Source organism: Bos taurus, chromosome 7 (assembly GCF_002263795.3).
Source record: "Bos taurus isolate L1 Dominette 01449 registration number 42190680 breed Hereford chromosome 7, ARS-UCD2.0, whole genome shotgun sequence".
NCBI classification, from domain to species: domain Eukaryota; kingdom Metazoa; phylum Chordata; class Mammalia; order Artiodactyla; family Bovidae; genus Bos; species Bos taurus.
Genome location: NC_037334.1, coordinates 46,817,981 through 46,843,027, shown reverse-complemented (window position 1 = coordinate 46,843,027; position 25,047 = coordinate 46,817,981). Strand labels below are relative to the sequence as shown.

At 41.8% G+C, this 25,047-nt stretch overlaps 1 protein-coding gene across 7 annotated transcripts in view; it reads left to right on the top strand.

Moving 5' to 3' along the window:
• The window catches only part of MACROH2A1 (macroH2A.1 histone), an 81,902-nt gene that overhangs the window by 39,526 nt on the left and 17,329 nt on the right, over nt 1–25,047 (top strand). For 3 of the 7 annotated variants that reach the window (XM_005209377.3, XM_005209376.3, XM_024994342.2), the window contains exons 5-6: nt 16,662–16,772; nt 24,073–24,172. In XM_005209377.3, coding sequence (XP_005209434.1) covers nt 16,662–16,772; nt 24,073–24,172 — 211 coding nt within the window. 7 annotated transcript variants of the gene reach the window in all.

Here is a 25,047-nt window from a genome sequence, read left to right as displayed (position 1 = left end):
TGTTGTTTTCCTCTATTTCTTTGCATTGATCGCTAAGGAAGGCTTTCTTATCTCTCCTTGCTATTCTTTGGAACTCTGCATTCAGATGCTTATATCTTTCCTTTTGTCCTTTGCTTTTCACTTCTCTTTTATGAATCTTATTCCCCAGTGATTTGGCAGTGTGGTTTCAGTGGTTACTGGTGCCAGCTTTGTATTCCAGTTCTGATAGTTCCTGGCTGTGTGACTTTGGAAAGGTTATTTCTCTAGCATCTCAGTTTCCTCATCTGTAAACTGGAAGTATGTCACAGGGTGGTTGGGAAGCTTAACAGAGAACCCGTGTGGAATGCCTGCAGCAGTGTCTGTAAACTGGAGGTCTGTCACAGAGTGGTTGGGAAGCTTAACGGAGAACCCGTGTGGGATGCCTGCAGCAGTGTCTGGCGCACATCGACTGTTTCTCTTGCTCTCTTGGCGGTTGTTGTTCATCTTGGCATGTGAGCTGCTTCAGTATCTCATGGTGTGACCCCGGTTACTGATACTGTAAACAGAACCAGTGTACCCAGTTCTCTGTGGATTGTTCCTTGTGTCCACTCGGAGAAACCGTGCCATAGTGACCATCACTGTGCCTGGGTCTCTGTGTGCAAGTCATCTGTAGGAGAAAGTCCTCCAAGTGGACTTGCTGAAGGAGACAGTGTATTTTTAACCTTGATGGCTATTACTCACATATACAGCATATTATCCCATTAAGAAATTTTGAAAGTTGCCTTACTGTTTTCCCGTTTGACACTTGAGTTGTTGAAGGAAGATGCACGCGTGTTTTCTCGTCAGCGTGTGCTTGTTCCCCTTCTTGGTAGCGAGGGTATAGCACCTCGGTGCTCAGTGAGCTCTGGTCTGGTGAGGGAGGCAGAGTCATTACAGAAGCGGGGTGGGGGTGCGTGGCTCTCTGCCCGTGGCCAAGTGCAGTGACAGCAGGGCAGTGTCGCCTTTCATAGCTGGTCAGGGGAGGCTTCTCTGGGAAGGCCACACAGAGGAGGAGGTATCTAGGCATTCCAGTGACAGAGAAGAGAGCTCGTGGCACAGGGCGGGAGCACGCCTGACTCCTCCCAGAGAGAAGGGGGCAGGCCTTCGTGCGGGGTCCCCAACACATCATAGAAACCTGGGGACCGTTCTCAAAACAGAACACTGAAGATTCAGAGGAAACTGTGCCTAAATCTTCTAGGTTGAGACCCCTTGTCAGAAGGTTCGCCAAGATTCACAGGATAATATTTAGGGCATCACCAGGAAGATAATTTTTGCCAAAAATTCTGATAAAAAGTTATCTCACCTCAGATTTTTCGAATATATATCCATGCTACCGCCTCAACTGAACTTCACCCTCGTGTGTGAATCACTCTCCTTGATCAAGAAAATACATTTGCTCCTTTTTGCCTGGCGAAAAGCCGAAGATGATTTTGGGAGAGTGCCTCTTTCTTTTTTGAGAAATATTTTAAACTGCAAATGAGGGATGAATGTTCTGGTAAGGGATGCCAAAGAAAGGGATGGTTCTTTTGTGAAGATGCCATCCTTGCAAAATTTTGCTGACTTTTTAATGAAATTTCCAGAAATTCATACATCAGAGCAGATGAGACTTGGCCGAGATCATTAAGATCTTTTTTTGTACACTTCTGTGTATTCCTGCTACCTCTTCTGAATATCTTCTGCTTCTGTTAGGTCCATACCATTTCTGTCCTTTATTGTGCCCATCTTTGCATGAAATGTTTCCTTGGTGTCTCTAATTTTCTTGAAGAGATCTCTAGTGTTTCCCATTCTATTGTTTTCCTCTATTTCTTTGCATTGTTCACTTATCTCCCCTTGCTGTGCTTTGGGACTCTGTATTCAGATGGGTATCTCTTTCCTTTTCTCCTTTGCCCTTCACTTTTCTTCTTTTCTCAGCTATTTGTATAGTTAGTATTCATTGTCTCATATATTAAAAAGTTTTTTCTCCTGTGATAACAACTGTTAGGACCTACTCTCAGCAAATTTCCTGTGTTTCATACAGCAATGTTAACCGTAGTCCTCATGTTGGATATTACATTCCTAGTACTTATCTGATAACTGGAAGTTTGTACCTTTTGACCACTTTCCTGCAATCCCTCCTCCCCCAATCCTCTGCCCCTAGTAACAGATCTGATCTTTTTTTCCTGTGAGTTTGGTTTTCTTGTTACTATTTTTTAAGATTCCACATATAAGAGAGATTATACGGTATATATGGCATTTTAATTTCTCTGACATATTTACTTAGCAGTGCTGTCAAGGTCCATCCATTTTGTCTCGAATGGCAGAATTTCCTTCATTTTTATGACTGATTAATACTTCTTTCTGTTTATATGGGGGGTATTAACTATGCCCCCTATATATTAACTATACTATAAAGTGTGTCATACTTTATCCATCTTCCATTGATGGCCATTCTGGTTGTTTCCATGTTTCTGTATCTTGGCTATTACACGTGATGCTGCAGTGAACATGGAGTGCATATGTCCTATTGCAGACTGATTGTTTACCAGCTGAGCCACCAGGGAAGCCCAAGAATACTGGAGTGGGTAGCCTGTCCTTCTCCAGCAGATCTTCTGACCCAGCAATCGAACCCATTTCTCCTACATCGCAGGTGGATTCTTTACCAGCTGAGCCACCAGGGAAGCCCTTATATCCGTTTGAGTTAGTGTTTTTGTTTCCTTTGGATGAATACTCAGAAGTGGAATTGCCGAATCATGTGGTAGTTCTGTTTTTAATTTTTTGAGGAACCTCCACAATGTTTTCCAAGGTGGCTGCTCCAATTTATGTTCCCATCAACAGTGTACTAGGGTTCCCATTTCTCTACATTCTCACCAACACTTGTTATTTCCTTTCATTTTGATAATAGCCACTCTAACAGGTGTGAGGTGCTATATCACTATGGTTTTGATTTGCATTTTCCCTCATGATTAGTGATGTTGAGCACCTTTTCATGTACTGGTTGGCCATTTGTGTGTCGTCTTTGGAAAAGTGCTCTTGAGTTTTTAGCTCTTGCATTGTCAGAGTTTTTATATAGGTCCATAGGTTGCCTTTTCATTTTGTCAATTGTTTCTTTTGCTGTGTAGAAACCTTTTAGTTTAATATAGACCTACTTATTTATGTTGCCTTTTCTTCTGGCATCAACTCCAAAATCATTGCCAATACAAATATCAAAGTGCTTACTGTCTGTTTTCCTCATGGAGTTTTATGGTTTCAACTCTTATGTTCAAGTTTTTAGTCTGTCGTGAGTTGATTTTTGTGTATAGTGTAAGATAGTGGTGCAGTTTTATTCTTTTCCATTGCTTGTTGAATTTCCCCAACAGTATTTATTGAAGACACTGTCCTTTCTCCATTGTATATTCTTGGCTCCTTTGCTGTGAATTAGTTGACCATATGTGCCGGTGTTTTTTTCTGGGCTTGTTATTCTGTTCCATTGTCTGCTTTTTGCCAGTGCCATACTGTTTTCATTACTACAGCTTTCCTATGTAGTTTGAAAATGAGAGAACATGATGCCTCCAGATTTGTTGTTCTTTTTCAAGACTGCTTTGGATAGTTGAGGGTCCTTCATGGTTCCACACAGATTTGAAGATTGTTCTATTTCTTTTTAAAATGCCATTGGAATCTTTTTCACATTTTACTGTTTTCTTTTTTTTTAACTGAAGTATTACTGATTTATAATGTTGTTAATTTCTGCTGTAAAGCACAGTGATTCAGTTACACACACACGTTTATATATGCATTCTTTTTTTAAGAGCACATTTTTATCTTTTAAATTTTATATTGAAGTATATTTGATTTACATTGTTGTATTAGTTTTAGGTGTACAGCCAAGTTATTTTTGTTATACACATACCTGTTCTTTTATTTTTTTAATTGGGGTACAGTTGCTTTACAATTTTGTGTTCGTTTTGCTGTACAACAAAGTGAACAAACTATGTATACATATATCCCTTCCCTCTTAGACCTCCACCTCTCCCCACACCCCATCCATCTAGGTCACCACAGAGCACTGAGCTAAGTTCCCTGCTTGGTCATTCTGACTGACAAGAAGTGATAACTCATTGTGGTTTTGATCTGCACTTTCTGTAATAATTGGTTATGTTGAGCATCTTTTCATGTGCCTTTTGGCCATCTGTATGGGCTTCCTAGTGGCTCAGTGGTTAAAAAAAAACAAACAAAAACTTTGCCTGCAATGCAGGAGTTTGCCTGCCAAGCAGGAAACATGGGTTCAATCTCTAGGTCAGGAGGATCACCTGGAAAAGGAAATGGCAGCCTACTTCAGTATTCTTGCCTGGGAAATCCTATGGACAGAGGAGCCTGGCAGACTACAGTCCATGGGGTCACAAAAGAGTTGGCTATGACTCAGTGACTAAACGACAGTAGTTGTCTTCTTTGGAGAAATGTCTGTTTAGGTCTTCTGCCCATTTTTTGATGGGGTTGTTTTTTTGTTATTGAGCTTCATGAGCTGTTTATATATTTTGGAGATTAATCTTTTGTCAGTTGCTTCATTTCCAAATATTTCATTCCATTCTGAAGGTTGTCTTTTTGTCTCATTTATGGTTATCTTTGTGCAAAAAGCTTTTACATTTAATTAGGTCCCATTTGTTTAGTTTTGTTTTTATTTTCGTTAGGAGGTAGGTAAAAAAAAAAATCTGCTGTGATTTATGTCAAAGAGTGTTCTGCATATGTTTTCCTCTGATAGTTTTATAGTGCCAGGTCTTATGTTTAGGTCTTGAATGCATTTGGAGTTTATTTTTGTGTATGCTGTTTTTGTTGTTGTTGTTCAGTCTCTCAGTCATGTCTGACTCTTCGTGACCCCATGGACTTCCTGCTGCCCGCCAGGCTTCCTTCTTCACCATCTCCCAGAGTTTGTTGAAATTCATGTCTGTTGAGTTGATGATGCAATCCAACCATCTCATCTTCCATCGTCCCCTTCTTATGCCCTCAGTCTTTCCTAGCATGAGGGTCTTTTCCAGTGAGTTGGCTCTTCACATCCGGTGGCCAAAGTACTGGAGCTTCAGCTTCACCATCAGTCTTTCCAGTGAATATTCGGAGCTGATTTCCATTAGGATTGGCTGGTTTGTTTTAATTGCTGTCCAAGGGACTCTCAAGAGTCTTCTGCAGCATCACAATTTGAAAGCATCAATTCTTAGACATTCAGTGTGGTGTTAGAGAATGTTCTCATTTCACTCTTTTACATATAGCTGTCCAGTTTTCCCAGCACTGCTTGTTGAAGAGACTGTCTTTTCTCCATTGTATATTCTTGCCTCCTTTGTCATAGATTAAGTGTGTAGCTTTATCTCTGAGCTTTCTAGTCTGTTCCATTGGTCTATATTTCTGTTTTTGTGCCAGCACCACACTGTCTTGATGACTTAGCTTTATGCTATACAAGGAGCCTGATTCCTCCAGCTCCATTTTTCTTTCTCAAGCTTGCTTTGGCTATTTGGGATCTTTTCTGTTTCCATACAAATTATAAAATTTTTTGCTCTAATTCTGTGAAAAAATGCCATTGGTAATTTGATAGGGATTGCATTGAACCTGTAGATTATTTTGGGTAGTATAGTCATTTTTGCAATATCAATTCTTCCAATACAAGAACGTGGACTATCTCACTATCTGTTTGGGTCATCTTTAATTTCTTTCATCAGTGTTTTATAGTTTTCTGAGTACAAGTTTTTACCTCCTTTGGTAGGTTTATTCCTAGGTATTTTATTCTTCTTGTTGCAATGATAAATGGGATTGTTTCCTTAATTTTTCTTTATGATCTTTTATTGTTAGTGTATAAGAACAAAACATTTCTGTGCATTGATTTTGTATTCTGCAACTTTACCAAGTTCATTGATTAGCTGTAGTAGTTTCCTGGTGGCATCTTTAGGATTTTCTATGTATACTATCATGTCATTGGCAAACAATGACAGTTTTACTTCTTCAATTTGAATTCCTTTTCTTTCTTTTTCTTCTCTGATTGCTGTGGCTAGGGCTTCCAAAACTATGTTGAATAATAGTGGTGAGAGTGGACACCTTTGCCTTGTTCCTGGTCTTAGAGGAAATGGTTTCAGTTTTTCACGATTGAGAATGATGTTTGCTGTGAACTTGTTGTGTATGGACTGTATTATGTTGAAGTAGGTTTCCTCTATGCCCACTTTCTGGAGTTTTGTTTTTTTTTTTTTTTTTTTTAGTCATAAATGGGTGTTGAGTTTTGTCAAAAGCTTTTTAAGCACCTATTGAGAGCATATGGTTTTTATTCTTCAGTTTGTTAATGTAGTATGTCACAGTGATTGATTTGCAGATATTGACAAATCCTTGCATCTCTGGGATAAATCCCACCTAATCATGGCATATGATCCTTTTGATGTATTGTTGGGTTGGTTTTCTAGTATTTTGTTGAGGGTTTTTACATCTATATTCATCAGTGGTATTGGCCTGTAATTTTCTTTTTCTGTGATATCTTTGTCTGGTTTTTGGTATCAGGGTGATGGTAGCCTTGTAAAGTGAGTTTGGGAGTGTTGCTTCCTCTACAGTTTTTTGGAAGAATTTGAGGAGGATGGGTGTTAATTTTCCTCTAAATTTTTAATAAAATTCACCTGTGAAGCCATGTGGTCCTGGACTTGTGTTTGTAAGGAGTTTTTAAGTCAGAGTTTCAATTTCAGTACTTGTGATTGGTCTGTTCATATTTTCTGTTTCTTCTTGGTCCAGTCTTGGGAGATTGTACCTTTCTAAGAATAGTCCATTTCTTCTAGACTGTTTATTTTCACTGGCATATAGTTGCTTGCAATAGTCTCTCATGATTTTTTATGTTTCTGTAGTGTTTGTTGTAACTTCTTTTTCATTTCTACTTTTATTGATTTGAGTCTTCTCCCTTTTTTTTCTTGATGAGTTTGGCAAAGGTTGGGATTTGATAATATCACAAAAGCACCTCTCTACCACCTTGTTGTGGCTTCTTCTTTTCTTTGAAAATATCTTTTTTTGGTAGGTTCTATTTTTTGTCAATGTTTGCTCAGCAGTTGTGATTTTTTTTAATTAAAAAATTTTAACAGCAATAACATTTTGTATTGGGGTCTAGCTGATTAACAGTGTTTTGGTAGTTTCAGGTGAACAGTGAAGGGACTGGGCCATACACACACATGTATCCATTCTCCCCCAGACTCCCCTCCCGTCCAGGCTGCCACATAACATTGAGCAAGTTCCATGTGCTCTACAGTAGGTTTTTGTTGGTTCTCCATTTTAAATATAGCAGCATGTACACGACCTTCCCAAAGTCTCTATCCCGTCCACCTGGCAACCATAAGTTCATTTTCGAAGTCTGTGAGTCTCTCTTCTGTTTTGTAAGTTAGTTCATTTGTATAATTTCTTTTTAGATTCCACATATAAGAGATGTCATATGATATTTCTCCTCTGTCTGACTTACTTCACTCCATATGACACTCTCTAGGTCCATCCATATTGCTGCAAATGGCATTATTTCATTGCTTTTAATAGCTGAGTAATATTCCATTGTATATATGTACCACATCTTCTTTATCCATTTCTCTGTCGATGGACATTTAGGTTGCTTCCATGTCTTGGCTGTTGTAAACCATGCTGCAGTGAACATTGGGATGCATTTATCTTTTCACACCATGTGTTTCTCTGGATATATGCCCTGGAGTGGGATTATGGTCATATGGTGGCTCTATTTTTCGTTTTTTAAGGAACGTCCATACTGTTCTCCATAGTGGCTATACCAATTTACATTGCCACCAACAATGCAGAGAAGGGTTCCCTCCTGTCCACACCCTCTGCAACATTTGTTGTTTGTGGATTTTATGATGATAGCCATTCTGACAGGTGTGAGGTGATATCTCCTTGTAGCTTTGATTTGCATTTCTCTAATAACACGATGTTGAACATCTTTTCATGTGTTTATTGGCCATTTGTATGTATTCTTTGGAGAAATGTCTATTCAGGTCTTCTGCCCATTTTTTTGCTGCTATTTCATAAGCTGTTTGTAAATTTTGGAGATTAATCCCTTATCAGTCACATCCTTTGCAAATATTTTCTCCTAATCTGTGGGTTGTCTTTTTGTTTATTTTCTTTGCTATGCAAAAGCTTTTGAGTTTAAGTAGGTCTCATTTATTTATTTTTGCTTTTATTTCCATTATTCTGGGAGATGGATCAAAAAAGATGTTGCTGTGATTTATGTCAGAGGGTGTTTTGCCTATGTGTTCCTCTAGGTATTTTATACTGTCTGGTCGGACATTTAGGTCTTTAATTCATTTTGAGCTTATTTTTGTGTATGGAGTTAAGGAATGATCTAACTTCTTTACATGTGGCCATCCAGTTTTCCCTAGCACTGTTTGTTGAAGAGACTGTCTTTCCAACACTGTGTAGTCTTGCCTCCATTGTCATAGGTTCGTTGGCCATAGGTGCATGGGCTTATTTCTGAGTTTTCTGTCCTGTTCCATTGATCTATGTTTCTATTTTTGTGCCAGTACCATACTGTTTTGATGGCTGTGAGTTTGTAGTTTAGTCTGAAGTTAGGGAGCCTGATTCCTATGGCTCCATTTTTCTTTTTCAAGATTGCTCTGGCTACTCAGGGTCAGGTCTCCGTACAAATTTTGAGGATTTTTTTGTTTTAGTTCTATGGAAAATGCCATTGGTAATTTGATAGGGATTGCATTGAATCTGTAGATTGCCTTGGATAGTACAGTCATTTTGACAGTATGGATTCTTCCAATCCACAAACTTGGTATATCTTTCCATCTGTCTATGTTTTCTTCAGGTTCTTTCATCAGCATCTTAGTTTTTGAAATAAAGGTCTTTTGTCTCCTTAGGTATGTTTATTCCTAGGTATTTTATTCTTTTTGATGCAGTGGTAAATGGAATTGCTTCTTGAATTTCTCTTTATGATCTTTCATTGTTAGTGTATAGGAATGCAACATATTTCTGTGTATTAATTTTGTAACCTCCAACTTTACCATATTCGTTGATGAGTTCTAGTTGTGTTCTGGTAGCATCTCTAGGGTCTTCTTTGTACAGTATGATGTCATCTGCAAACAGTGACAGTTTAACTTCTTTCCCAGTTTGGACTCCCTTTACTTCTTTTTCTTCTCTGATTGCTACAGCTTGGACGTCCAAAACTGTGTTGAAAAAAGTGGTGACAGTGCATATCCTTGTCTTGTTCCTGATATTAGAGGAAATGCTTTCAGCTTTCCAGCACTGGATATGATGCTAGCTGTAGGTCTGGCGGTTTGTCGTGTGTGCTGTGCTTAGTTGCTCAGTGTGTCCCGACTCTTTACAACCTCATGAACTATCGCCCGCCAGGCTCCTCTGTCCATGGGGATTCTCCAGGTAACTGGCCTTTGTTATGTGGAGGTATGTGCACTCTATGCCCACTTTCTGGAGAGTTTCTTTTTATCATAAACGGGTGCTGAATTTTGTCAAAAATTTTTTCTGTGTCTTTGAAATGATCATATCCAATTTGTTGATACGGTGTATCCCATTGATTGATTTGTAGATGTTGAAAAATCTTTGCATCCTAGGGTTGAATCCCACTTGATCATAGTGTATGATCTTTTTAATGTATTGTTGGATACAGATTGCTGGTATTTTGTTGAGAATTTTTACATCTATGTTCATCAGTGATATTGGCCTGTAATTTTCTTTTTTTGTGGTATCTTTGTCTGGTTTTAGGATAAGGGTGATGGTGGCCTCATAAAATGAGTTGGGAAGTTTTCTTCCTCTGTGACTTTTTGGGACAGTTTCCGAAGGATAGGTGTTAACTCTTCTCTAAATATTTGATAAAATTCACCTGTGAAGCAGTCAGGTCATGGACTTTCATTTGCTGGGAGGTTTTTAATTATGGTTTCAATTTCAGTGATTGTGATTGGTCTGTTCATATTTTCTATTTCCTCCTGGTTCAGTCTTGGGAGATTGTACCTTTCTAAGAATAGTCCCATTTCTTCTAGATTGTTTATTTTCACTGGCATATAGTTGCTTGCAATAGTCTCTTACAATTTTTTATATTTCTGTACTGTTTGTTGTAACTTCTTTTTCATTTCTACTTTTATTGATTTGAGTCTTCTCCCTTTTTTTCTTGCTGAGTCTGGCTAAAGGTTGGGATTTGATAATATCACAAAAGCACCTCTCCTACCATCTTGTTGTGGCTTCTTCTTTTCTTTGAAAATACCTTTTTTGTTGGATTCTAGTATTTTTTGTCACTGGTTGCTCAACAGTTTTGATTCTGATGTTTTCATGAGAGGAGGTGAGCTCAGGCCTTTCTATTCCACCATCTCGCAGAGATCTCTCTCCATTGGAATTTTGATAGGAATTGTAATGGATCTGTCAATTACTTTGGGTAGTATGAACATTTTAATGGTATTAATTTTTCCAATCCTTGAGCATAGAATATCTTTCCATTTATTTGTGTGTTTAATTTCTTTCATCAATGTCTTATGGTTTTCACTGTGCAGGACTTTCACCTTCTTGTTTAAGAATAATCCTTGGTATTTTTTTTCCTTTTAATGTGGTCGTAAATTGTTTTCTTAATTTCTGTTTATGATAGCTCATTATCAGTGTATGTTTTGAAACACTGCAGAACACCATGTATTGATTTTTTTTGTCCTGCAACTTTACTGAATTCATTTATTCTTTTTTTTTTTTTTTTGGTGGAGACTTTAGAGCTTTTTGTGTATAATATCATGTCATGTTCAAATAGTGACAATTTTACTTCTTTCTTTCTGGAGTTGGATACCTTTTCTTTTCTTGCCTGATTGCTTGTGGCTAGAACTTCCAATACTACATTGAGTAAAAGTGTCAAGAGTGTGCATCCTTGTTGTGTTCCTAATCTTAGAGGAAAAGCTGTCAGCTTTTCACCATTGAATCTGATATTAGCTATGGGCTTGGCATATATGATCTGTATTATGTTGGGGTATGCTTCTTCTGTACTTACTTTGCTGAGGGTTTTTCATCACAAATAGATGTTGAAGTTTTTCAGTTGCTTTTTCTGTATCTATTGATGTGATCATGAGTTTTATCCTTCATTTGTTGATATGGTGTATCACACTGATGGATTTGCAGATGTTGGACCATTTTTCTATCCCTGAAGTAAGCTCCACTTGATCATGGTGTATTATCTTTTTAATGTATTGTTGAATTCAATTTGCTAATATTTTGGTGAGCATTTCTTATCTGTGTACATTAGGGGTATTGGCCTTTAATTTTCTTTTGGTGTCCTTGTTTTGGTAGGATAATGCTCTGTCTCCTTTATACTTTAATAAAACTTTATTATACAAAAGCTCTGAGCGATCAAGTCTCATCTCTGGCCCTGGATTGAATTCTTCTCCTCTGGAGGCCAAGAATCCCGGCATCTTTGCATGGTTCAGCAACAACCTTTCAGTAGCTTGATAGGGATTGTGTTGAATCTATAGATTGCTTTGGGTAGTATACTAATTTTCACTATATTGATTTTTCCAATCCACGAACATGGTATATTTCTCCATCTATTTGTGTCATCTTTGATTTCTTTCATCAGTGTTTTATAGTTTTCAATATATAGGTCTTTTGTTTCTTTGGGTAAATTTATTCCTAAGTGTTTTATTCTTTTCATTGCAGTGGTGAATGAGATTATTTCTTTTGATTTTCTGGAAGGAAGATCTGTCCATTGATGAAAATAGGATATAAAGTCTCCTATTATAATTGTGTTGCTGTCTGTTTCTTCCTTTAGGTCTGTTAATATTTGTTTTATAAATTTATTTGCTCCTATGTTAGGTGTATAAATATTTACACATATTATATCCTCTTGTTGGGTTGACTTGTTTATCATTATGCAATGTCATTCATTGTCTGTTGTTTTAAAGTCTATTTTGTCCCATAGAAGTATAGCTACCTCGGCTTTCTATTGATTTTTGTTTGCATGGAAAATGTGTTTCCATCCCTTTACTTTCAGTCTGTGTATATTCCTACATCTGAAATGGGTCTCTTGTAGGCAGCACGTCAATGGGTGTTATGTATTCATCCACTCAGCCACTCATTGTCTTTTGACTGTAGAATTGAGTACATTTACATTTTAAGTAACTATTGATAGGTATGTACTTATTTCCATTTTAATTGTTTTTGTCTGTTTTGTAGTCCCTCTGTTCCTTTATTTTCATGCTTTCTTCCTTTGTGGTTTGATGATTTTCTTTAGTAGTATGCTTACATTTCTTTCTTTTTGCGTATCTGCTGCTGCTGCTAAGTCACTTCAGTCATGTCCGACTCTGTGTGACCCCATAGACAGCAGCCCACCAGGCTCCTCTGTCCCTGGGATTCTCCAGGCAAGAACACCAGAGTGGGTTGCCATTTCCTTCTCCAGTGCGTGAAAGTGAAAAGTGAAAGGGAAGTCACCCAGTCGTGTCCGACTTTTAGCGACCCCATGGATTGCAGCCCACCAGGCTCCTCCATCCATGGGATTTTCCAGGCAAGAGTACTGGAGTGGGGTGCCATTGCCTTCTCTTATGGGCTTATTCTTTACCTTGAGTCTTATGTATAACAACATAACAGTCTATTTAAAATTGATAACAAGTTTGATCCCATTCAGAAGCTCTACACTTTTACTCTTCCCTCCATGTTACATTTCTTTGCTTGTGTGTGCTTGCATGCGTGCTAAGTTGCCTCAGTCGTGTCCAACTCTTTGCGACCCTGTGGACTCCTCTGTCCATGCCAGGTTCCTCTGTCCATGGGATTCTTCAGGCAAGAATACTGGAGTGGGTTGCCATACCTTCTTCCGGGGATCTTCCCAACCCAGGGATAGAACCCACGTCTCTTGTGTCTCCTGCATTGGCAGGCAGATTCTTTTCCACTAGCACCATCTGGGAAGCCTCTTCTTGCGTATGTCATTAACTAATTACTGTAGTTAGTTATTTTTAGTACTTTTAACTTTTATGCTAGCTTTATAAGTTAATAATCTACCACCTTTGCTATGTATTTGTAAATCTTTACCAGTGACACATACTTTTGTAGATTTTCCTGTTGGTAAATTAGTGCCCTTTCCATTGAGCTTAAAGAAGTCTTTATTATTTCTTGTAATGTGAGTTTAGTGGTGATGAACTCCTTTAGCTTTTGCTTCTCTGGAGAACTGTTATCTGTATTCTTCACTTCTCAAGTAGAGCTTTGCTGGGTAGAGTATTCTTAGTGGGAAGTTTTTTTTTTTAAACTTTTAGCACTTAGGAAAATCAAGGCATTTCCTTCTGGCCTGCAAAGTTTTAGCTGAAAAATCTGCTGGTAATCTTATGGGTTTTTTTGGGTAACAAGTTGTTTTTTCTTGCTGTTTTAAAGATTCTCTCCTTATCTTTAACTTTTGCCACTTTAACTATAATGTGTCTTGGCATGGATTTCTTTGCATTCATCTTATTTGGAACTCTTTCAGGTTCCCAGCAGGATTTTCTTTTTTATGGCTAAATAATATTCCATTGTATGTATGTGTTTGCACATTTTCCTTATCCATTTATTTGTTGATGGGCACTTATGTTGTTCCCATGTCTTGACTATTGTAAATAATGCTCCAGTGAACATGGGGTGCAGATATCTCCTCATAAAATGTTTTCATTTCCTTTGAATACATTCCCAGAAGTAGAATTGCTATAGCACATGGTAGTTCTATTTTTTATTTCTTGAAGAATCTTTACATTTTTTTTTTCCGTAGTGACTGGACCAATTTACAGTATGGGGCAACAGCTTTAGTGCAGATGACCATATGCAAATGAATGCTTGCTGAAAATTACCAGTTTTAATTACCACAGGCTAAGCTTTGTAACCTGACTGCATAGGCAGCTGCTGGCTTGTATGAGGATCACAGGGAGCCTTTCAGGCCCCTCCTCCCAGTAAAACCAGTTCCAATTCCCAGATGCCTGAAATTCTATCATTTAGGGCTTTCTGATCTCTTAAAATTCATGTATCCTTGGACAGAAGCAGTAAATCTTTGTCTACTTATCAACTGCACTCCATTCCCAAGCATTTACTGAATATCTCCTGTATGAGTGGTGGTCACTGGGTAGACCATTGGCTTTAACAGTTTTTTGCTCGCATACTTCCTAAAGCAGTTTTGAAAATCTTCATATCTCATACATCTAAAATTTGACAACTAAACTTCTCATACTAATAAATTTAAATATCTATAAAGGGCATAATTTTGATATAAATACTGAAATTTAAAAAGAAAGCTCTTTCATCACTCATTTAAATGTATCCAAGTAAATCTAATTACTGTGATGGTTTGATATACCATAAAATACACAAGCAGGCTCTTTTTTAACAGTTGGAAAATCTGCATCATTTTTCTCCTTTGAGCCCTTGTTTCCCTTCCCTTTCTCCAGAAAATGTTATCCTAACATAATACATTTTTCTTTGCTTGTACTGTGTTAGTGATTTGCACAACAAAAATAATTAACATAAATTTAAATTCGTTTTGAAAAAATTTCCTGTGATCTTAAAAGCATTAAATGTTATGGTTTGCACAGGATTGGATAGTTATCATCTTTGTTAATAATACACAGTTGATCAAGCTGATAAATACTCGACACATTTTAACTATTGAGAAAGTAGAAGTATCATGTCATAGGATTGATTCAAGGAGATAGTTTTTTTCAGTTAACTTAAGTACCCTAAGATGAACATTGCTTATTGTAAAAATGAATCATCATCCTATATTTTTATACTTATAGGTACAGTGCCTGGAAAGTCTTGCTCACAAAAATAATTAAATGGGAATGGAAAGGATTTTGTTATAGCAACATCACTCAATCCTCTGAACTCTTTCTGAGTTACATGCCAACAATCACATAGTAATCTGTCATCACTTTGTTTTAATGTTTTATTTTAGAATTGTTTTAGATTTATAGAAGTTACAAAGCGCGTATAGAGAATTTCTGAATATCCCTCACCTAGTCTCACTGTTGTTAACATCTTCCATAACCCTGTACATTCATCACAACTGAGAAACCTGCACTGGTACTCTACTATTAATTAAGCTCCATCAGTCCTTTCTTTAATGATGAATCAGCTGCTAACTCAGTTTGGTATTTCTTCAGTTTTGTTGAAAGCACAGAATTAGAAACATCTGACTTGTGAAAGGATTTGTCATCCAGCCTTTGCCTTTCTTGTTTCCTGGAAAGTATATCAAAAAAGGCTTTACTAAGACTTACTATGTAATTGTTGATTATACGTGTTTCTCTTTTACTTGTCAAATTTGATACACTCAAATTGTTAGGAGAACCAGAATAGCGATAATTTTAATAGATCTTTGCTAATACCATGTTTCTTAATAAAATGCTTTCTGTCTTATCATTTATATAAACACCTTGGAGCATCAAATTTAGCTCATTTAATTTATAGAAAATATTCCAGGTTAGCCATGTAACCTAAATGTGAAACCAGTCCTTATTTTTAAAGCACTTAGTAAAACTAGACCTTACTTTTCAATGTCAGTAAAAAATGTTAATATGTTAATGAATTTGAATATTAAAAGGGCAAATGGATAGGGCACGGGCCTTGCCCTGAATTTACTGTCCAGATCCTTCCTTCAGGAAGGCATAGCCATTTATATTTCTCACCCCCTACTTTCTTGATTTGCTTCCATTAGACCATCCTTCAGGAGTGATGTCCTTTTTGATAATAATTGGGGGAAGAAAAAAAAGTGAAGTACCTTAAACAAAAATTGCCATTGTGCTCACCTTGCTCACTCGACAATATATCTGAATATAAAATAAATCCCCAAATGAGCCAAAATATCCGTTTCTAATACACGCCTCATCCTTAAGAGAAATGAAAGACTGAGAAAGGCACGTACCCCTACTGGAAGGGTGGTGCGCCACACAATATCCACTCTTGGGAACTGAGAAGTGGCTGTGAGGGGAGGCCCAGCATGAAGCCTTGATTGCTGCTTAGATCACTCTTAGGACTGATCCATTTCAGGAAGAGGTAAATACTTGATGAAGCTGAGGATCTGGAGAGTAATTAAACCTCTCTACACAACATACCCTTGCCAAGGCTCTTGGAAACCCCAGGGTGTACATCCTTCAATGTGAATGACGCCAGAAAGAGGCCCAGGAGCCTGCCAAGATTCATGCCCACTGCTGGGGATTGGAGCATTTCAAGGGGGCAGATCAGCTCACCAACAGCCCCCATATGGAGGCTTCTCCAAGGCGGGTCTTAGTGAAAGAAAGTGGGAGAATCTTACCTCATGAGCTGGGGAGGCTTGGAGGGTGATGGTCCTTGATCTGCTTTTTTGGCTCTTTGACAACTAAGTACCCAGAGTAGTTTGTTTTTTCCTCTCAGATGTGAATACTGTACAGGCATCTAGAAAGTGAAGACCCTGAATTAAGAGACATTTACTTGGTCTACAGTTATACAAGTGTTTCTGTTGTAAATTATCACTGTGAAGTTTTGCCTTTAAGTAGCTTTTTTTTTTTTTTAAGATTCTGAAGTGATGAAAATACAATTTAGCACTCTGTATGGAATGCTTGGGCTTGAATGCAGGCCTGCAGCCCCCAAATGCTGAGAGCTGGTAGTGGTTTAGTTTTCTGTTTTCTCTTGAGTATTATGGGCGAGGCTTTCTTTTCACCTGTCTGTTGGAAAAGCCCAGATTCACATGGCCTCCACCTGTGCGGGCCTCATACTGACTCTTCTGTTTGTGTAAGAAGAAGCAGGGAGAAGTCAGCAAGGCCGCCAGCGCCGACAGCACGACCGAGGGCACACCAGCCGACGGCTTCACCGTGCTCTCCACCAAGAGCCTCTTCCTCGGCCAGAAGGTAGGCCAGCGCTCTCCCCAGTCTGCTCACGTGCCCTGGGACTGAAGGGTGCCTCTCCCAGCAGAAAACCTGCCTGCGGACCACTTCTGGCCTTGTGGGCTGGCAGAGAGAGTAGGGGCGGGCAGCTTTAGGAACCAACTCGGGGAGGGCTGGGCCAGGTGCTGAGGGGAGATTGGCAGGTGGGGAGAGGAGATGTGGTGAAGAAGAGGGACAGGAGCTCCTGTGGGGCTGGAGACACCCTGGGCTCGGTCTGTGGAAGGAGCTGCGTACATGGGAGGACCTGGCCATCCTATAATCTTGGCCAGAAAGTAAAACCAGGGCCTGGAAAGAGAAAGATCTAGCTGGCAGCCCAGGCATTCTGGTGGATACTGGAGGTGGAGCCTTGATTCAGGGGCCGAGATTGTTGCTAGACACACCGTGCCACCTGAGGAGTCCTCAAGCCAGTTGTTTGTTTGTTTTCACCGTGGGCAGTGTGTTTTCGGCTGCCCCAGTGGTGCAAATTTGCCAGGACACTACATGGTTTTGTAACAGATGATTCACTTTTGTTGAAAATAAAAATGATGCAAAGGCTTTTAAGACCTCAGAAGGAGGGTTAAATTTCTCTGTTAACACCAAAAAAGGGGGTGGAGAGACAGTGGGAATTACTTGGCTGATTTTTTTTTTTTTAATCCTACATTAAAAAGTATTAAAGGCATGGATTTGAACTTCCACGTAAATTGCATTTAGTTTGAATGTGGTAAACAACTTGGTCCTGAAGCTGCATCATTTTTAAAAGCTCACCGTCAGTTTTCTTTTGCATCTCAGTGACACAGTCCTCCTGCTCACTTCATTGCAAGCCTCCTCCTCCTCCTCCCGCTTCCTGTCACTAATTGCACTCAGGCTCTCATGATGCAATTCCTGTGGTGGACTCTGTGTTCCAGCAAATAACCATTACAGTGTACATTTTATAACCATTGTCTGTATTTTGTATGCATTTTTCAAAGGGAAAATATACGCAGCACTAGTTGTCATCTTAAGGTCTGGGGCTTTGAAAGTTTGTGTAAAATATTTTTTATTGATAAAATTTCAGCACAGCAGTGAAGGCAACCACCTGGGTTTACTTTCACCCTTTAACCTGTCCTTTGGGTAATATATTGAAAGTTAATGTGACCTGTCACCCAGATTGCTTTCGTTTGAACTAAAGTGTGAAAACGCTCTGCAATTTAAGGACTAGCTCCAGTGTGCTTTAGATCCCCAATGCTATTAGCCGGGACTTGGAAGCCTGTTAAACAGGTACAACAGTTCAGCCCAGGGGCCACCCTCTCCCTCACTCCTTCCCCTGCCCCACCCTTGGGTGCCTCTCCCTTCCCTGTGTTCTTCTTGCTCTCTCCTGCTGTTTACTCCAAAACCAGCCTCAGATCGGAACTCCTCGCACCCCCTTGCAGGATCCCTACAGTGGCAGTACTTGGCCATACGGCACCTGTGTACACATAAAAATGCTCTTCTTGGCCATGGGATCAGGGCCTCATGTGCTACATATGAGGCCTGGGAGGGAGCCAGCAAAGGCTGTAGATTCATGGCTAGCACTGCTGTGACCGAGCAGCGCCACCTGCTCCATGATGGGTATAGTCTGGCCTCTGACCTCAGGGCAGCACCACAGGCAGGAAAGTACCAGAAAGTACAAATCCAGTGAACACTTACTACACCCGACTTAGGTTGGAAGGGGAAGTCCAAAATGCTGTAGAGAGGCACTGATACTCTAGAGTAATTTACAGGTGTGTTATCTAATACTATATAGGAAATACAGGAAGAAGGAAGCAGTGGGCTTGATAGTAAAGCTAACGTGGCTGTTTGATATCTTGACTTTTGGAGGGAAAGCCTGAAAGGATGGGCTGAGCTGGAGCCCAGTGTAACATGGTCAGCTGTGAGAGAAGGGGCTGAGTGCAGAGCCGGAAGAAACACCCACCTTCTTTCCCGTCCAGCTTCATGACCCAAGATACACACATCCAGGATGAGCTACCCGAGACCCAGTCCTGTAGGCACCCTTTAGCAGAATAAACTGTGTCTCCCCAAAAGTGCTGTCACAGAGTAAATCAGCATCTCAAGTCGGCCGGGGCACCCTCTTAGAAAATAGTGTCCTTGGAACCCTGAGCCCCTGCAGCGTGAGAAAGGGAGTAAATGTTCCTAGTTAGCAGCATTACTTTGAAGCAGTACTTTCTGGCCCTCTGTTAGTTTTTACCGTTGGGTGCAAATCATGGCATTTAGTGCAAAAGGGGCCTGAGTTGTCAGACTGACACACAGGAATTTTCACACAAAGCACATTTTAAAATGTCGTTAGTACAGGCATTAATTCTGACTTGGATTTTTGGAAATGTTTCAGAAAGGGTACTTCACAGTGATGGCTGTATGGTACCCTATGTTCTACGAGTCTTATTTTCCACCTGTGACGATGACACCAATGCTAGAGTAGTGCAGGCAAGCTGAGGTCAGAAAGGTGGTACTGTGCTCACTACAGTCCTGACAGGCATGGTTGCTAAGCTACTCACAGGAGAAGCCGGCCCAGGGCTTAGGAGCCGGGGCTCTAATTGTTGATGATGATGAAGTATTTCACATACAGCTGTCTCAGGAGTAATCACTCTCATTATTCTTTGATTTTACCCAGTGTTCACACACATTGTTGAATTGTTTTCAAAAGGGAAACAGTGCTGCGAATCCGAGTTGACTAGATGTGTTTGCTTTGTGATTCAGTGGAGATTCTCAGCGTCTTTTCAGAGATTTAAAAAGCTTTGTGTTCAAAAGCAGTACCTCCAAGGTGTATTATAAATCTTCGTCAGTGGTGGTAAGTGATGTGGACTTCCCTGGAAGAGTCAGTGTTACTAGAAGCGGCTGGGAAGGCGGTGTCAGGAGGGCTTGTGTGCGTGCCCTCCCCGCCCACACCGCACACTATCAGGATTGCAGCCAAACCCCTGTAGGCTGCTTGAGGCAGGGGTAGGCACCAGGGGTTTTCTTCCTCGGATCCAGACACCCTAGTCCTGGGGGCTAGGGAATAGTGAAGAGAGAGAGGGCTCTTGAAGCAGCAACATGGAGGAAAGGCCCACCACCACCCGCTTCCATCCTATGGCAGACAGTTGGCTTCTGAGACAGTTTAGGGCACGGGCGATCCCATGCTTTTCCTCCGGCAGTGTCCTGAGTCCTTATCCTCGGGTGGCCCATGCTAGCCTGAAACGCACCAGATGCCACCACCAGGCCTGAGCCTCTGGGGGATTCGGACCAGGCATACCTGCAGGCTGGGCAGCATAGCACAGAGGAGGAAGCCCCTTCACCTGAGAGGCCGGGGCGGGAGTGGGTCCTGAAGCAGGCCCCGGGGACACATTGTGCTCTGTGAGGAGGTGGAGACAATTCTGTGGAGGACCTCTGCCTCTCCATCCACCTTAGTTGAAGTGGACCCTGGGGACAGGAGAAGAGTTCCATTTTATGTGGCGGATACAGGGAAAGAAGTCTTCTTCCTTGTCCATTGTAAGGGAATGAGAGAGACAAAGCTTGGACTATGACAGTCTATACTCAGTGAGTCACTCAGATAATCTTTAATACTGTTATTCCCTAAAATTGAATTTCTGATCACATATGTTAAAAATAAAAAAAAAGGATTGTACTGCTTCCTTTAGCCAAGGAGGTCATGTCAAGATATCCCAGATGTCCTTGCAGTAGCCCCAAGCCACCAGCTCCTTCCTTACCACAGGCAGGCTGCCTTCCAGCCAGCTCCTGGATGGCCAGGTCAGCTCTGAGCCACCCCAGGTCCCAGCCAGGACAAGGGAAATTTCTGAGCTCTGACCTCTCCATATCCCTGCTTTCAGGGAAGCAGTTTGTTCATCTCATCACAGAGTTGTGTCTGGATGTTTGATGTTCAATCCCAGCTCTGTTTGTGGGCCTACAGAGACCCGAGCACTGTCTTAGACATTGGATGGCCCTCTCTCTGCCTTCAAGGAGCTTACACCTTAACGAGTTCACATCAGAAGTAGACAACAAGGATTCACTAGGCATAACTCCTCGAGGGAAGACTGGGGACCCTAGACATCAGAGGCTGGCTCCAGCAGAGCCCAGTGACCTGGGCATCATCAGGTCCCCAGGGTGGAGGAGATCCTGAAGGACCCTTGGCTCAGTCCCCTTTCCCCAGCCCCATAGCCAGGTGGGACCCCCTTTCTGCTGTATACCTGGTGATGCTCTTTGGTTACTTTCTCCAGTGGCCAGTAGTCTTCACAGATATTTTAAATTCACCATTCTGGGATTTAAAACTTAGTTTTCCATCTTACCCAATATTAAGATAAGGAAGTGGTCATCTTACTCACATTCCAAAATCATTAACAAGCCTCCCCACTCCCAGAAAATCAGACTCAACTTGGGAATGTTCACAGTGCCCCAGACATCTGATTTCCCAGCCCACAAACACCCCTGCTCTGCCATGTGCTTCAGACAGCTGGGCATCCCTTTGGGTGAGAGGCCCAAGAGGATTTGACCCAGGGTGGGTCTTGGGGGGGCGGTCCTGGGACCTCCTACTACTGGACATCTATTCTGGGCCTGCCAGGCCTGTTGGCATATGTCCTCTGCACATCCAGATCCTTTCCAGGCATGTGCATGCGCAGCCTCTACTTGTCCTCCTGTCCAGGGGAGCTTCTGTCCCTGTTCGTGATCAGATGATCAGATCACTGTCGGCTTCTGCACCTGGTCCAGCCTGCCCAAGCCAAGCTGAGTGCCCATGTACCTTTCCAGAGTGCCTGAAGCAATCTGTCCTCTCCCCTCCCCATTCCTCTCCCTGACACAAACACGGACTGGGCCTCCCCCAGGCACAAACATTTTTAAGAGCAATACTGTTTTGTGGCTCAGCCCCTCACCCTGAGGACTTCTGCTGAGCCTGGCACCTGGCAGAACAGAGTTGGGAAATCAAGGCTCGGATGTGGGTGAGACTGAAGGTGCACTTGGTTCGCTAGGGCTTTTCCATGCTAGGGGCAGTGGCTGCCTGACAGGCAGGATTCTGTGATTCCAAGAAGGGGCTGCTTCCACTCAGAGGGAAGGTGAGCCCAGAGAGAACTCGGAATTCTGTTTGCAACCTCTCCCTCACTTCAGCAAGGCCCTGAAGCCCTATGGTTTCCCCAGAACACCCCTCCCCCTAAAGAGCAGGGGGCAGTTCTCCCCAGGCAGAGGCAGAGACAGGGAGAATCTACCAGGGTCTCCCCGGCTAGTTGAATCAGAGTCCATGGAAATAGCTGATTTTCCATTGAGGCATTTCTGAATACAAATCCAGAAGCATCTATACAATTGGGGGGAAAAACAGCATGAGTTTTAAAGATTTAAACATGTATGACTTTAAAACAAACCAAAAAAAAAAAAAAAAAAAAAATCTCCCAGATGTCTTTAAAGCGTATTCACCCATAAAACCAAGTGGACTGTTTCCCCTGCTCACCCCCCCTTTCTCCTTTCCATTCCTCCTGCTAGAACCTCCTGCTGCTTCACACAGTGTGAGTTTTTATTTTCGGTGGAGGGAGCAGAGAATATTGGCTTAATTTGAGCTTTTATAAACAGCTTTTGCTTGATGTCATATACAATACGTACATGATACATAATCAAACCCTTTGCCTTGTCCTGAAGCTTCACTTGCCTTACTCTGAGATCACACCCCACCCACACCCCTTCCCCTTGAGCACAACCATGAGTATCCTCGCCCCGATGCCATCCCCTTCTGTGCCTCTGTCCTGGCACCAGGGCCTACATAGGCTTCTGAGTGGGTCAGTATGTGAGGTTGCCTCAGTGGGCATCCTCCAGCTGCAGGAACATCAGGGCCCCCGATCACCCTGCAGTGCTGAGAATCACACTGCAGAAAGTGTAAGTGGAGAGAACTTGGGCTTCTTCTCCCTTTGAGCCCTAACTAAAGATGGGCCTCCCTTCACTGTGGTGAGGTCTAGCCAGGGTCCTTCCCTGGCCATAAGACCAGTTCATTTCCACAACTTTTAGTCTAAGCAGGTCCCTGTTTTGAGAATCTGCTTATTGCTTCTGGGAATTAGAAATGGGGGGCAATATTTCTATTGCTTATAGAATGCCAGGGTTTGGTTTGTTTGTTTAGTTTTGTTTGCACAAAATGGTCTGGCCCCAGAAATTCAGTCACTTGGAGCTTGTGGCCAGGAGCATCCCGGCCGAGTGTCCGCACACGGCCCTTTCCTGGGGGGTGAACGCCTGCCCCGCCTGGGCCCAGGGGGTGTGGTCAGCTCCCCGAGCCAGGCTTGCAGTTTGTCTTGGTCAGCAGCTCCTCTGGGGGCCGCTTGGGCATGGCTCTCTGTGCAGCTGGTCGGAATTTCTGTCACTGAAGAACAGCCATCTTCCCTGGGAGAGAGTGAGCACTCCGCTGCAGGCCCTTGGGCCTGAGAGCAGGAAGGGGAGTCCTGGGTCAGCTCAATCCCCCTGCACCTCTGACAGCCAGTCTAGAACGTAGATTCCTCTCAGAGTGAGGGTTGCTGTGGCACCAGAATAGCAGCGGGGAGGCAGGACATGCAGTGGCGCTTTACAAGGACTCGGCTGGTGGGATATTCATAAAAGTCACTCAAGGAAAACACTCTACCCATTGCGCCTCAGAGTAGCCTCACCAACAAGTGAACCCAGTTTAAAAGATATACTGTCTTGATGGAGAACTGCTGTGTTTCTTCCTGGGTTTGGCCAGATCTTCAGCATCACATAGCTAACAGGCATATAAAATTAGATATTACTAAATAACAGACCATTCTTGCTCCTCACCACCCCCGAGCAGGGCACGGGAGCCACTTAGCCAGTGTTCACAGTGACATGAAGAGCCTGAGAGACCCATGGCCGCTTGGAAGAGAATGGCAGAGCTGCTAGGGGTTTGCCCAGACCAGCTAGGACTTCTGCAGCATCCCATTGCTCAAAAATGAGGATGGCTCCATATACCCCCTGACCCTACCCAGCCCTGAGGAGTTGACTCTGGGTCCTGACAGCTGCTGTACCTTGGCACCCAGATCTTGGCACCCACCTTTTAAACGAAGGTAGACCCCCTCAGTCTGACTTGGCTTAGGCTTCCCTTTGGCCCCAGGCATCACCAAACAGGTTCTAGACCCTCAGCCTAGCTTGCTTCTTTTTAGCATCCTGAGTGGCATTTGAGTCTTTTGTTTGAAACGGATTCATTTTAGCCAGAGTCCCTCTTCCCCTTTGTGCCCAGTGCACCTGGAGTATCCCCTGCCCTTCATCTATATCCCAAGGCTCCCATCTCTGTGACTTCCCAGCTGTCCTGTTATTTCCCACCTCATGCTTTTCTTTTCAGCTGAACCTTATTCACAGTGAAATCAGTAATTTAGCCGGCTTTGAGGTGGAGGCCATAATCAATCCTACCAATGCTGACATTGACCTTAAAGATGACCTAGGTAATTGGGGATGGGGTTTGGCACCATCAGCTGTCAGTTGAAAAGTTATGGAATCCAGAATTTAGGCTCTTCATCTTGTCAAATTACAAATGGTCAAACTAAATTCCCAAAACCGAGATTAATATTGAGAGTAGACACTGAATGTCTACTTACTCTAAGCCCTTCCAACTGGGAATGATGTGATTATGTTTTGTTAAGCCCTATTGGCTGCTTTCCCCTTGATTATAAATATATTGCCATCTAAATTCTCTTCCATAATGATCACACTGACTGCTGGTTACTTTGGGGGGGATTTTTTAAAACTGTGTTTTTTGTTTTTTTTGTTTTTTTTTTTTTAAGAATTGAAACATCTCAGGTCACTACAAAATGAGTTTCTCCATTTAAGCCTTAATTAGAAATGACAGTTAAAGCATGAAAACACTTGAGAAGGGAGACGGTTAAGCTGCACATCAGGATATTATTAGGTATCTTTCATCCACCAGCAAATTGGATTCCCCCAAATTTACCACGTACTGCCACTTCAACTTTTCCTACAACTGAAAACAGTATATGACTGGGTGCCACCTTCATGAATTATTTGGCTTGAGATGATATTAGAGAGAAGGCACTCATTCTCTTTCTGAGTGAGTTCCTCCAGAGGAAAACTATGCCAGAGCTGTGGAGTCCCTGTCCAGGAGGGTGGACGGTTCAGGACAAGCTGAGAGGTAGCCCTCAGGAGTCCCACTCTGTGGTCTCACCTTTGCAGAGAGGAGCCGTCGGCTCAGGGCACAATGAAGGCTTCTATCTCCTTAGCTGTGAGCCTTGCGGGGGCAGCAGGCGCCCACCAAGGCAGCTGTATATCTGATACTGACTTAGGTATGTTTTGTGTGCCTTTA